Source organism: Neolamprologus brichardi, chromosome 17, assembly GCF_056152115.1.
Source record: "Neolamprologus brichardi isolate AB-2024 chromosome 17, ASM5615211v1, whole genome shotgun sequence".
In the NCBI taxonomy this organism is placed as follows: domain Eukaryota; kingdom Metazoa; phylum Chordata; class Actinopteri; order Cichliformes; family Cichlidae; genus Neolamprologus; species Neolamprologus brichardi.
The window spans coordinates 20,380,539-20,394,907 of record NC_142120.1 but is presented as its reverse complement, the minus strand read 5'-3'; the positions used below and the strand labels follow the sequence as shown (position 1 = coordinate 20,394,907).

The following is a 14,369-nucleotide window of genomic DNA, read 5'->3' as shown; positions in this document are numbered from 1 at the left end:
GTAAAGGTATTTAAAGGTAAAGATATTTAAAGCCATTAGAAAACAATCATGGGTAAACTTTTAAAGAAACATTACTAACACACTTGCATGTGCAGCTCAATCTTACCTGACACAGAAGGAGCCTGGAATGTACTTCATACCTTCCTTGGTTAGCAGCGACTGGGTTTAAATAAATTATCGCCCCTGCTGGTACTGCAACTTAAGCATGTCCATTTCACGCCTACGAGAGGCAAAACAGTGACATCCACACGATGAACCAGCGGGTCTGTTACATGCTCTGCAGTGATATAGGTGCTTTATAAATAAAACTGAATTGAATTGAACATCATCCCCACTTGGTTTCCATGTTGCTTCTCACATATTAAACAACTTGTAGGTGGTTTTCTGATTAGCATCGATACCCCTTCTGTTATCTGTTATGTACCAACCTCTGAATCCATTTTAAGACTTCCTGACTCACTGTTAGGCAGACATAAAAATGTACGTTTATACAGTTTTTCCAGATTTTATTTCTCTCAGGAGCGTCTGATCCTCGGCGAGCGTCATTGTTCAGTTTGCCCTCACAGCTGTGGAGCTGTTACTGCCTTTAAAGATGGATATTCTCCTTCAGCCTAACAAAGACTTGTTTCCATGTGCCTCAGAGTGTCCTCTGACTCTGGCCGTGCAGCTGGAGGAGAGCTGCGAGCTGATTAAAGTTCTTCGCAATGGAGGAGCTCACCTGGACTTCAGGACCAGGGACGGCATCACTGCCCTTCACCGGGCCGTCCTCTGCAGAAACAGCGCCGCCCTCACCGTAAGAAAACACTTTTTTTTCTCTGGTTCTGTCTCCATGTGTTTACTTTATTTTGAATCACACCACAGCTCGCTGATTTTTGTAGGTTTCAGCCAACAAAAAGACATTTCAGCCGAGCTTTTCCATGTTGTGAGCTACCAAAGTCCTGCTTCCTGTCTGGGTTTAACATTAATATACAGCGATGTTTCTTCAGTGAGGACAGAATGACTCATTCCATCTGACAGCAACATTTAAAAAAAAACCCACTGAAAAAACACATCACCTGATAAAATCCACCAACTCACCTTTATATAAATGTCGGCTGCTGCCTGCCTGTTCAGAGTTTCAAGCTAGTGAGTTAATGCCATTAAATACATTTTTTTAACACAAGCAAGCCAGTGAGCAGTATTTATACAACAACGTCTTTTCTTTCCTCACAAAACCAACAGATCCTTCACTTCTTTTCAGCAGGCAGGGCCTCCTTGGATAACGATGTCTAGTGATAATGGTCGAAACACCCGATGAATCCAAGGTCCACTACTGACGATGTGTCCCAAATTTTAACAATTTAGATCAGATCTCTAATCCCTGAACCTAACCAGGGAAAATGTCAGGTTAGCCTGGGCAAAAGAACGAAATTTGAGGCACACAACGATGTGTGCTGCTGGTAAAGTTGCTGGGCTGCTTTTCCTCATAACAGCCATCCCTCAAGATTTTCTCCATTAAAAGCAGTACATTGTCCGGGATTGTAACATCTAGTCCTTTACTGAATCAGTGTCTCTCAGCGCAATTCTTAGCATATTTTGGTTCCTGCAACTGGTCCGTTGTCTGGTAAATATATCCTAATTAAAAGCAAGAAAACACAAAACCAACTACATCAAAAGCAAAAGCAGCTCCTGCAGCAGCAGTGGCTTAATTAATTATTAATTTCATGATTAGTGTGTCTGCTTGACCTCCATGGAGGATTGTTATTAAATGGATTAATGTCAAACTGCTCCGTGTTGGACCAACATGTTTCCACCACACTGCTGCCACCATCATTTCAAAAACAAATTTAACACCAAACCATCAAAACCTGCAGTTCCTCTAACCTTTTTAAATTAAAGACTTTATCGGAATTTAAAGAATGCATCTTTAATCTAAGAGAAAAAATAATATTGAACATATTTTTCCTCATTTCTTTGGCTCACTTGAGATTTAATAAGCTGTTTATGGCCCATGAATTAAAATCACTGAGACCTCAGCTGACTGTTTTCACCAGCTTAGTGATGGGAATGAATCTTCACGTAACACGTGAGGGTTGGATTTACTGCTTTATGGTCCTTTGTAATACTAATAAGACCCTAAATTTAGATTTTTACTTTATAGACTTCTACACAGTGGGTGCAGAGGAGTCTCCCCCTGCTGCGCATTAGAAACAATGCAGGTTCAAAGTACTTGCTCATTCTTTAACATCACTGCATTTTTGTTGTTTCTCCTGGTCCTCAGACTCTGCTGGACCTTGGGGCATCTCCGGACTACAAGGACAGCAGAGGCCTCACTCCGCTCTATCACTCGGCCATGGTGGGCGGCGCCCCCTACTGCTGTGAGCTGCTGCTGCAGGACCACGCCACCATCGGTATGAGGGGGTCTCATAGGACCAATCTGACGAATCATCTGATATGTTGTGGAGCTCTGTTATTATTTATTTATTTATTTCATATTTTTGTGTTAAAAAAAAAACACTTTAGCACTAAGAGTACTTGTTGTCATGGTTACAGGGATGACAGATGAGAACGGGTGGCAGGAAATCCATCAGGTGACACACACACACACACACACAATCAGGAAAATTACTTGCACTGATGGCAAGTTCAAGCCTTGTACAATTATGACTCTGTGTGTGTGTGTGTGTGTGTCTTTGTGTGTGTGGGCGCATGTGTGTGAGTTCAGGCATGTCGCTATGGCAACGTGCAGCACTTGGAGCACCTGCTGTTCTATGGCGCTGACATGAGTTCCCAGAATGCATCAGGAAACACTGCACTGCACCTCTGCGCTCTGTACAACCAGGTAACACACACACACACAAAGAGGTAATGCACATGTTGGTCATGTGATGGCGGCCTGTGGGTGTAATGTATGTTGTTAGTCACATTTTGGGGGTTTGGGGTTTTTTTTCATTAGGATAGTTGTGCCCGAGTGTTGCTGTTCAGAGGAGCCAACAAGGACATCAAGAACTACAACAACCAGACGGCCTTTCAGGTAAACCAGTCAATCAATCAGCAGATCAATAAAAGAAGCCTTTAAAGTAAAAAAAAAAAAAAAAAAGAAAGAAAAAAAAACAACCAGACAGCTTTCACATGAAAATAAGTTTAAAAAAAATTATTACACTTCAAAATGAGCTTTTAGTTTCAAAAATTATAATCCAATAATTAATAAATAAAATATAAACAACAGCAAAGTCGTTTTTCTTTACCTTCTATTGAAGCAAAAATAAAAAGCAAATAAAATAAACATTAAATGATAAATAAATATCCAAAATAATCAATAAAAATCAAATAAAGACTAAATAAATAAGATAAACATAAAGAAATCTAATAAAAAAAACATTTCCGATACAATATTATAAAGTAAGAAACATAGACCATTTAAAAATACAAATAAAGGAACATTATGTGCCTTTAAGTAAAAAATATTTTTAGAATTATTTATTATTTTATTATTTATCTTTTAAATTCATGTAATATAATATATAATTTAATATAATGCATTTATTATCTTTTATTTCTGGTAAATAAAAAAATGAACTCCAAACAAGACTATATCCACCCGGCTCGACATAAAGGCCAGGAAGTCAAAAAAACGTTAAAGTTAGAGCTACAGAAACAAAACACAGCAGTTAGTGGAAAAAATAATTAGCCCACCAAAAACAGAAAGGAGCGCTTGTTTCAATGCCAGAAATGATACCACTGCTACCTTTAAGGCATTTAACCATCAGCACATATAATTATGTTAAAATCTCAGCTTCACAGACACATTTGCAGTTCTGTGATTGGATGCCTGCTGCTACACTGGCTCTTTAGTTTCTCTTTAATCTTGTGCTTTCACGCCTCATGTTGTACCTGTGAGTTTTTATTATTTTCTAACCAGGAGACTTGTTGAAAGAGAATTTTACTTTGAAAACCCTGGAACTCTCTGGAAATCTCCAGAAATTATTTGCAACTTCAGAGATACAGAAATGTGAATCTGTTCAATCTGCCCCTGTGATGTTTCGTGTTTCAGGTGGAAACAAGATTAAAAAGCTGTGAGTTTAATTTTGAACCCTACGGTTTGTGTGTTTTTATGACTCCTGGCTTGTGTGTGTGCAGGTGGCAATCATTGCCGGGAATTTTGATCTGGCAGAAATCATAAAAATCCACAAAACGTCTGACGTTGGTGAGTTTCAACACATTTAAATTGTGTGCGTGTGTCAATGTTAGCACAGTGGCTGGATATTAACTCTCTGTGTGTTTTTATGTGTGTGTGTGTTTGTATATATGTGTCCAAGTAGTTCCCTTCAGAGAAACTCCCTCCTATACCAAGCGCCGCCGCATGGGCTTGACCCGGACAACAGCTGGAAACGGCCTGTCATCTCCTCGCTCCCTGATTCGCTCAGCCAGTGACAATGCCTTGGAAAGCCCCGCCTCCTCGCCTGGCCCCTCCCTTCAAAGCCTGGAGACGCACCATGACACGCACACACACTCGCTACGCCGACACACACGCCGACTCAGGTAATTATGAGTCATTAATGGTGCCTTTACACATGTAAAAGTTACCCATGAGATGTGCATGATTTCACCTAATACTAACAAGGATGCTGGCTTTGTGTTGCTGAAATAAGCAAGATCATCCCTGAAAATACATCTTCTGGTCAGCAGCACATGAGGCTCTAAAAGATGCTCCGGTGTAGCTCATTTATACATCTTTCAGCATTAATGGTGCCTTTACAAATGAGTTACCAGATTCCAGGTTCTCATTTTCTTCCTGAGTGGTCGTCAACAGGTGTCTCGCAAAACTACAACATCACAACAATGTGATTGGTTACTTGCAAGTCCTCAGACCTATCCGTTATGCACAGAGATCTTTTGATCACATTATGAACTGTAGATGAACCGTAGATTCATCCATCGTGTCGACTGCTTATCCAGTTCAATCCAGGTCCATTCCAGCATGTTACAGCTTTTCTAGGCGTTTCTGGTTTTTGACACAACATTTTTGAAAACGGTTGCAGGTTCAAATTGAGCATGTGTATATAACAGGTTTCTCAGTTTTACATTTAACATGTTGTTTTGTTTCATTTTCTCATAAAATGCTTTTTCAGTGATTTTATTTGAAAGTTGGTTACAAGATGTCCTTTAAGGTGTAGTCAAACCAGTATCTCCTTTCTCACCTGCAGTCCAAGTGGGGGAGGTCATGTGGAGACCAGCCCTCCCTCCTCTCCTCCCCCGACCCCACAGATGAGGAAGAGGAGGCTGTATAGCGCCGTCCCGGGACGCACCTTCATCGCCACCCGGTCCCACGTCCCTCAGGGGACTGGAGAGATCCAGCTGCACCGAGGAGAGCGGGTCAAAGGTTTGACCAGGATAATGATTCTTATCGAAAGTGTAAATCAGGAGCTAAACAAACTCTAAATGACCGACTTTTATAACTCAATAAGGACATATAACTATCACCAAAACAAAGACCAAAGAATTAAGAATAAATAAACACTGAACACAAAACTTCTATAATCAGATTCAGATTTCAGGTGTTTCTGTTTATGACATTTTTTTTTTTTTTTAAACTTTATATCTGCATCTACATTAATAATCCTCCATCACAAAAATGAGCTCAAACAGAGGCAACGCATGTGTGAGGTGGTGATAATGAGTGTGTGCTGTGTTTACAGTTCTCTCTATCGGTGAAGGAGGATTCTGGGAAGGAAGCGTTAAAGGCCGAACCGGCTGGTTTCCTGCCGACTGTGTGGAAGAAGTACAGATGAGACAATACGACCCAAGACTGGGTAAAAAAACACATCCACAGCAGGGTCAGGGTCTTCTCTGCGCTTAGAACATGCTGCTGTGCATCACAGAGGGAAAGCAGCATTGTTTATATATCAGCACTTTAACTTTGTGTTCATTTACTCGACCATAAAATACATGGACAGCATCTGATGGGATATATTTAATAAATAATGTGCTATGTAACATACATATGTAACACATGTATGTTTCAGAGACGCGAGAGGACCGCACCAAGAGACTGTTCAGACACTACACTGTAGGATCCTACGACAACTACACCTCCTACAGGTAACACGGCACCACTACACCTCCTACAGGTAACACGGCACCACTACACCTCCTACAGGTAACACGGCACCACTACACCTCCTACAGGTAACACGGCACCACTACACCTCCTACAGGTAACACGGCACCACTACACCTCCTACAGGTAACACGGCACCACTACACCTCCTACAGGTAACACGGCACCACTACACCTCCTACAGGAACTCAATGGCAGGTTCGACTTTCTTCAGAATCAGGATCATCTTCATTAAAGTGGTTTTGTTTGCAGATTCTTCTGCTGCCGTATGAACATGTTACAGAACTAATGAGACAGGTGACCCTTTCAGGTGTAACCCGGTGATTCAGCAACCGTGGCTGTTTCAAACTATAGAGGAAATTTTTATGTTTAAGATGACGCTTGTTGATGTTTTCAGCTTTTCTGTCTCAGTTGCCGGAAAACAGACACCAGGCTGGGGAAGAACTAATAAACATTTAGAGATGTTCATTTATGTGAATAAGAAGTTCTCCCTGAATCGTGTGTTATCAGCGTTTATGGCCTTTTTCAGTGAGCTGTTCATATAACACCATCACTAAGAGAGGCTGCAGGGTCTCCTGCTCTGGCTCTAACTGTGAGCTTTATCAAAAAGGAAAGTTTTTGATTCTGAAAGCAGAAAAAATGTCTGTCTTCTGAATCCAAACTTTGTCTGAGAGCCAAATGTACTTAGATTTGAGCTAAAACTCGATTCACTGATGAAGAGGTCATGTTCAGCTGCTGTCCTTGCTAAGGCTTTTACAAAAAGTACCTTTAATCATTCATTTCATGTCTGCAGAGCATTGAGAGAGTGGCTCAAAAAGCTGGTGGAGGACAGTTTAATGTTTTAACGATTATCACTTTTTCGTCATCATCTGTAGTTGTGCTTTAAAAGCAATTTCATTTCAAGTGGTTCAAACCTTGGAGGTGCAACAGAAGATGGAGGGATCTTTTGTGAGCCTCGTTTCTTTCTTCATGTTTCAGCGATTACGTGATCGAGGAGAAGACGGCCGTGCTGCAGAAGAGGGAGAGCGAAGGATTTGGCTTCGTCCTCAGAGGAGCTAAAGGTAGAAACCGAGGGACGGGTGGTAAAGTGGTGGGCGTTTGGAGGAAGAGGAGGAGAGATTAAAAAAAAAAAAGCAAAAAAAAAGCTCCTTGCTGTGTTTCATGACACCTACACAGTCCACAGAGTCTGGCTTCCTGTGGAAGCAGAATCAGACTCCATGGACTGAACCCTCGCTAGTCTGAGGTGGGAGGAGCTTCCCTAACTCACCGGCTCTCTCTTCCTTTCCAGCTGAGACGCCCATCGAGGAGTTCGCTCCAACCCCGGCGTTTCCCGCCCTTCAGTACCTGGAGTCAGTCGACCAAGGGGGCGTGGCCTGGAGGGCGGGGCTACGGACCGGAGACTTTCTCATCGAGGTAATAGCGGACTTCATTTTATATTCAAGTAGACACTTAAATCAGTCAGCTGACAGACATTTACTGACATTTTTTCATGTTTTTTTTCAATACTTTATTTTGTTTCTTATTCATTTTATTTTTTAACTTATTTTTTATTTTCATATTTTTTTGTTGGTTTATCATTCTCAAGCATATTTGTCATATGAGCACGCTCTGTGAACAGAAAAGAAAAAATTAAGATGGAAACTTGATATTTTCTGACCTCAGTTTTAACAGGTTTTTTTTTACTTTTTAATCACCTACAGGGACAAAAAGCTGTGAATCTTTGTGTTTGGGCCCGTGAAACATTTAAAACATTATGACTTGAGTTGTTTGTCTTTTCTCCAGGTGAACGGTACCAACGTGGTGAAGGTGGGTCACCGGCAGGTCGTCTCTCTAATCCGGCAGGGAGGAAGTCGCCTGCTGATGAAAGTTGTCTCAGTTTCCAGGAAATCTGAAACCAACCTGATCAGGAAAAAAGGTAGAGCCACCTGCTGTCCAGCCTTAGTAAGATTTGATTTTATTGGTACACAACAGTGTACAGTTAGTACAGTGATTTAAAACAAAGAAAGTCAATCTTTTCAGGCCTAAAAAGGACTACAATACAATAACTTAGGTGTCATATAAAATGGGTTTTATTCAGTTCTGATAACATTTAAATAAGAAAAATAAAAATGAACTGGGAAGAATAAAGTTTTATTTTAGTTTTACCCCCTTGTTTCAATAAATAATCAAAACAAATCAAGATGTAATTATAGATGTAACAGTCAAACCATTGTATAAATACAAGACGCAGTTCAAGTTTAGTTAGCGAGGAGGCAGCTGCACGTGCTCACTGGAGCTTCTGTGTATTTGACATGTCAGTGACATGACGGCTATCTGTGAACATGTGACATCTTTACAGGGAAACTTATCTCAGCACTCTTTCTTTTTATAAGTGCTGTAGACCAAAATACCCCACCCCCACCCCCCAACACACACACACACTGTGTACCACTAATATGCAATCTTGCCTTGTAGCACCGCCCCCTCCAAAACGAGCCCCCAGCACCTCCCTGACCCTGCGATCCAAGTCCATGACGGCTGACCTGGAGGAGATAGGTAAACAAACACACACACACACACACACACACACACACACACACACAGTTAGACTGTAGCGGTGTGTGTTGCTGACCTTTGCTCTGTCTGCAGCCAGGAGGAGACGCTTCGGTGAGTCACATCGACCTCACGGTCATCGTGTTGTGACCCTGCGGTGACATTTGTCTTTGCAATCTGTTAGCATGATGTCGCAGTGATGTCATCAGCTGCATTTCCACCAGAGTCCAGGTTATTTCTGTGCAGACAGTTTTAACCAGACACAGTCGCACAGCAATGACACCAAGCTCTGAACATCCACTGGAACTCCAAATACCCGCCTGTGTGTAGTGACCGTGGACAGGTTGCTGGTGACTGAGTGGAGGTTTAAAGATGAGGTGTCCATCAGAGTCGCAGTCTGACAAATATTTAGCAGCCCACCCTGCAGTGCAGTGAAACACTGTTTGTCCCCTTCCCCTCCCCCTGATTTCTTAGGGGTTTTTGCATATTTGTCACACTTACATGTTTCAGGGATTTACGAACAAATTTAGCGCCTCTGACCACACGCACAATCAAAAGATGAAGCCGTGTCTCCAAGTGACACTAATCCCCCAAATACTCAGAACATTAGCACAAAACATAACTCCTCCCAGCCCAGATGGGGACTTTGTGAAACCCACAAAGTTAGTCACCTGGCCAGCCTCCTTCATCGAAGCACAACAAAGCTGATTTTAAGGGCACAGGGTAAATGACAGAGGAGACAAGAAGGCACAGAATTAGGATTTTGGGGAATTCGGGCCAACACTTTATCTCCTGGAATGTTAGGTGGAAAAGCAGCTGATGTTTTCCATTAATGTCGCGACTTTTCAGGGCTGTAGCTGAATCAAGTATAGCTTCTACAATTACACACAAACAGCACGTGTTCGTTTTTTATTTGAGGCTCGTCCATTTTTTTAAGGCATCATTGATATAAGTTCATCTACCCCCTGACCCCTGTTTTTCCCAAAAGGGGGGGATGCTACAAAAAAATGATGCTTGAAAAACCTAAAAAAAAATAAAGAGTAACACGGTGATTCTTGAGTTTGGAATTAGATTCTTCTAAGCGCTTTTAAATTGAAACACCTTTTTTTGTCTATTTTGACACTTTTGAGAGTCCACGTTTTGCGTGAAGTCCTGCTGCAGCCCTGGTGACTGATGTTGTGATGTAGCTCTGATGTCATGATTTCGCCACAGTGTTTGTCACGCTGTTTGGAAACTTTCACAGTGGTGTGGTCGTGTACCGGATGCTTAATCATGTCTTGTTAGGAGTCTGTTCATGTTCCTCTTTGTCGCTCCAGAAAAACTGGATGAGATGTTGGCCGGAAGTCAACAGGAAGTCGTCTTGAGGGGCCGCCCATCAGATGACTTCAGGGCGGCGACGGTGAAGCAGAGGCCAACCAGCCGGCGTATCACACAGGCAGAGATCAATGTAAGACACGGTTGAGCTAATGGGATAAACAAAGAGCAACCGTAGCGAGAGGATGATTTTTAATCAGAGATTCCTGAGTCGCAGGCTCTCACAGCTCAGTGTTTACCTGCACACAGACTAATCAGATTTTCTTCTCTCAAAGCCTTCAAGCCCCCATAACATCAAATAATAAACTAGAGATGGCACGATACCACTTTTTTATGTCCGATACCGATATCATAAATTTGGATATCTGCCGATACCGATATAAATCCGATATAGCGTATTTTATAAACAATAAAATGTTGGGTTTTTTTAAATATCTTGCTGCATTTTGTATAAGTTCATACTCAAGTTTAAAAAAACAAAACAAAACTAAAGCTATTCTGTTAAACCTGTATGAAAAAAAATACACTACACCCAAAATATTTCATACATCAGCGATACTGATCAATCTAATAAACTTAAACCTACACTATCCTCCCTATTCTGGTATTTTAAAGAGTACTTAGTGGAAATATTAAACAACCTAACTAATAGGGTTGTCAACTCCAAGCAAAAAAAAAAACCCATAGGGAACCATCCCCAACCAAATCAATAAAAATCAGTAATTTTTCTACAATAATTAAATAGATTCAACATCTTTCTTCAACAGAATTGCAGACTGCACAGATGGTATCTTCCCAAAGGAAAAAGTACTATAGCTTACTAGGGTATAAATTTAATCGTTCCTATATACAATAATGGATTTCTTTACATCAGATGAAAACTTTGGTTGTAAGATTCAGATCATTATTTATTAAAAGTAGTGTTGTCAGTGTTAACCTTGTTAAAATGACGTCATTTTATCAAGGTTAACACTGACAGCACTAATTAAAAGCTAGACATGACATTTAGAAAGAAAAGTATGTTTTTGTGCCCCCCTCCTTTCCCTGTTAATGCCCTACCTGGCCCCCTGGCAAAACTTTGCTAGACCCGCCCCTGCACAGTTACCAGCTGTCAGCTACTTAGAAAAGGATCCTGGTGTAGAAAGTAATATTAAATAAATTCTAACAGCAGCTTCTCAAGCTTAAACGTGGCGCTGTTGTTTATCCACCTGTTTCCTCTTTCTGGCGCGAAGTAGATAAGATAAGATAACCTTTATTAGTCCCACACGTGGGAAATTTGTTTTGTCACAGCAGGAAGTGGACAGTGCAAAAGTTATGAAGCAAAAATTAGAATACAATAAGAATAAATACAGTACACAACTGTACAGAATAGAATAAAATAAAATACTATATACAGTAGAATAAAATAGAATAAAATATACAATAAGAAAAAAAATAGAATACAAATGCTATATACAACTGAGTAAAAATACAACGTTGCCAGAAAAGATTATTGCACATTAGTGTTATTGCACATTTGTGGATGTGTGTGTTTGATAAGTCTTTATTGTGGAGTCTGACAGCAGTGGGGAGGAAAGACCTGTAAAAGTAGCTGATAAACAAACAAGAGAGATAGGACTTGCGTCAGAAAAGCCGATCAGCTGATCATTGATTAGTTTCATGATTGAAGTAGCAGCAGGAGAGGGAGAGAATGAGAGGCAGTCGCTCCCAGCATTCGCTGCAAATGATTTACAGACATTCAGAGATGAACTTACACACTTGCTTTACTTCTCTGGGATACCTTTAAATGCCGGTTTGGAAGCAGTAGCGAGGCTCCAAATGCTCAACCAGACCGCCAATAGGTCTCGCACGCCACAGCCGCTCTATCGTGAGATGCATACTCCTCCGATGTGCAAAGGTTATGAGCTGGGTTACGCTATGTCGCAAGTTTTGTGACGTGCTTTTGTGATATTTAATGGATCGGATTACATTTTTTATTTCTCTCCGATATCCGATCCAGTAATTTAAGTCAGTATTGGACCGATACCGATACGTAATATCGGATCGGACCATCTCTATAATAAACAAGCATTTATTTTAGCTGAACCGGTCGCTACTTACTGGAAATAGATTTGGTCACGGTAAAGATTTCAAAATCGGTGGAACAGTCTCTGTGCAGATCAGTCAAATATGGCTTGTTTGTAGCCGGGTTCATGCTCACAGGTATTGCTAATCAGGCACAGGTCAGGCACCTGAATGTCAGTAGCAGAATAATCTGTCTGGCATTGCCAGAGAGAGATGGTGAATGGTAAAAAGAAAAACATTGTGACTAATAAGTATTTCTATCCGAAGACTGATTTGAACACTTTTGTTGAGAAAAGGGGAAAACACCTAGTTTGAACATTTACCCTGGTTGCACCGGAAAATAAACTGGATTTATTTACTTCATAGCAGTACTGACTTCATATGTAAAATGTACATAGTTGTTAGCATAGAAAAGCAAATAAATATCTTAATTCTTGAATTTTTGACAAAATCTTTGTGTTGTTTGTGTCTGTAGTCGCTGTTTGAGCGTCAGGGTCTGGTGCCCCCTTCAGCTCCAGAGAAGAGCACCATGCCTTTACCCAGAGGGATGTCCAGAACCAAGAGTTTTGGTGAGAAATGTGGCATTCCACCAAACTATCTCATAGGCTCACATTTTGTAAAATATGTCACTGGCTGAGCATAAGAGTACCGGAAATAGGAAAGTCAAGGCATCATTGGCTTCACATTTTATGACCCAGGAAGAAAGCCAAATCATCATAGTGCTGCTGTAATAGGCAGACTGGTTTCAAGCTAGCTAACACCACAGATAACTTTATACCAAGAACTAGGGATGGGTATCGTTTAGGTTTTATCCGATACCGGTGCCAAACCGGTACTTTTGAAACGGTGCTCAAACAGTGCTCAAACCGGTGCTTAAAGAATGGAGAACACAAAGTTGGTCCAAAAACCTCTCATGTTTAACTGTTTTCCCCTTTTTCTTTGGTCATTTTAGCCTTTTTGGCCAGGGTGAAGGGAGTATCTGCCATCAAACAAGAAGACAGCCGCATGTAGCTATGATGATGTTTGCTAGTTCACCTTACATGCATTAATGTAATAACGTGGTTAGCCTACCCAACGTAAATTACACACGAACAACATTAAGCTACTCACGCAGAGAAGAACGGCTGCTGCTGCCATCATCATCCGTCATCATTTCTGCTACAGTGGCAGGGCTAGGGGCCAGGACTCTCGTCTTCGGGTTCTTGGGGGATGTTGCAAACTCCGGGTCTGATAACAGGCACCACACCCGCAGTAGATGTGCACGGTGTGAGGTCTCGCAGCAAGCTAACAAATACGGCGCATTTCTCGGCTTTTAAAAAAAACGCTATGCGTCGCCAGGTGTTTCATCGGATTTGAGGTGTTACCTCCTTTGACAGTATCACAATATCAGCTTAAAGCACTTGTTGCAGGCTGCTGAGTTTGCATATTTTGCTGTGAAGTACAGCCAGACTTTTGACCGCTTCGCCTTGGGCATTTTTAATCTGTATCGGTATCCGGTGCCATGATGGCAACGGATACCGGTACCCATCCCTACCAAGAACTTTAATTCATTGATCCAAAGCAGACATAAGATCTCTTCATAAGGCCAATCGGTGTGGTCGATTTATTTTGACATCTTATTGTTACCACAACAGGCACACCGGACGACGACAGAATCACGGCTCTGATCAATGAAAGTCGATTTCCACGGAGCTCTTCGCTGACAGACAGCTTCATCCCTCCTCCTCCTCAGACAGCACCGCCTCCTCCACCCTCTGCATCCTCTACCTCCTCGCTCTTCATACTCGACTCTGGCCCTCCTCCCTCTTTTCTCCCTCCTCCTCCTCCAGCACGAGGAGATGGACTGACCCGCTCTAGTTTCAAGCCAGGGGCAGAGCCAAGGCTTCAGGAGCTTTCAGATTCACCAACGAGGAGCCACACCCACGCCGAGCGGCAGAGGAAAGCAAGGTCCATGATCATCCTGCAGGACACGCCTCCACCACTGCAGCCTGATGCTCACGGTGCCCCTGCTACTCACACACTTCACACCGCCACACACACCGCCACACACACGCTTCACACCGCCACACACACATCTACGCTGTCTCTGCACAGCACTAGCCCCGCCCTTGGCCACTCACCTCTGTCGCGGCGTCGGGGAAGAGCAATAGAAAACCCCTATGCTAATGTGGGACAACAGGCTCCGCCCACCAAACCCCAGAGGAGGAAGTCACCATTACTGAAACAACTTCCTGTTGAAGAGCAGGGTTAGCATTTTTCTGTCTGATGTCTGTGGCATGTTTGTCTCAATCCTAAGTGCATGATTGGATATGTTGTTCAGAGAACCATGACTCGTGTTTGCTTATTTTTTAAATATATT

The 14,369-nt window shown here is 41.9% G+C and overlaps 1 protein-coding gene across 3 annotated transcripts in view; it reads left to right on the top strand.

Annotated features, from left to right (window-relative positions):
- Window positions 1-14,369, top strand: part of shank3b (SH3 and multiple ankyrin repeat domains 3b) — a 59,942-nt gene that overhangs the window by 33,957 nt on the left and 11,616 nt on the right. For 2 of the 3 annotated variants that reach the window (XM_087831026.1, XM_087831023.1), the window contains exons 7-24: window positions 642-793; window positions 2,261-2,390; window positions 2,533-2,570; window positions 2,705-2,821; window positions 2,936-3,013; window positions 4,120-4,186; window positions 4,299-4,521; window positions 5,187-5,362; window positions 5,679-5,792; window positions 6,006-6,081; window positions 7,079-7,161; window positions 7,389-7,513; window positions 7,883-8,015; window positions 8,555-8,635; window positions 8,729-8,746; window positions 9,949-10,079; window positions 12,486-12,579; window positions 13,645-14,256. In XM_087831026.1, coding sequence (XP_087687152.1) covers window positions 642-793; window positions 2,261-2,390; window positions 2,533-2,570; window positions 2,705-2,821; window positions 2,936-3,013; window positions 4,120-4,186; window positions 4,299-4,521; window positions 5,187-5,362; window positions 5,679-5,792; window positions 6,006-6,081; window positions 7,079-7,161; window positions 7,389-7,513; window positions 7,883-8,015; window positions 8,555-8,635; window positions 8,729-8,746; window positions 9,949-10,079; window positions 12,486-12,579; window positions 13,645-14,256 — 2,448 coding nt within the window. The remainder of the gene's footprint in view (window positions 1-641; window positions 794-2,260; window positions 2,391-2,532; window positions 2,571-2,704; window positions 2,822-2,935; window positions 3,014-4,119; window positions 4,187-4,298; window positions 4,522-5,186; window positions 5,363-5,678; window positions 5,793-6,005; window positions 6,082-7,078; window positions 7,162-7,388; window positions 7,514-7,882; window positions 8,016-8,554; window positions 8,636-8,728; window positions 8,747-9,948; window positions 10,080-12,485; window positions 12,580-13,644; window positions 14,257-14,369) is intronic. The other variant, XM_087831024.1, reaches the window with a different exon arrangement.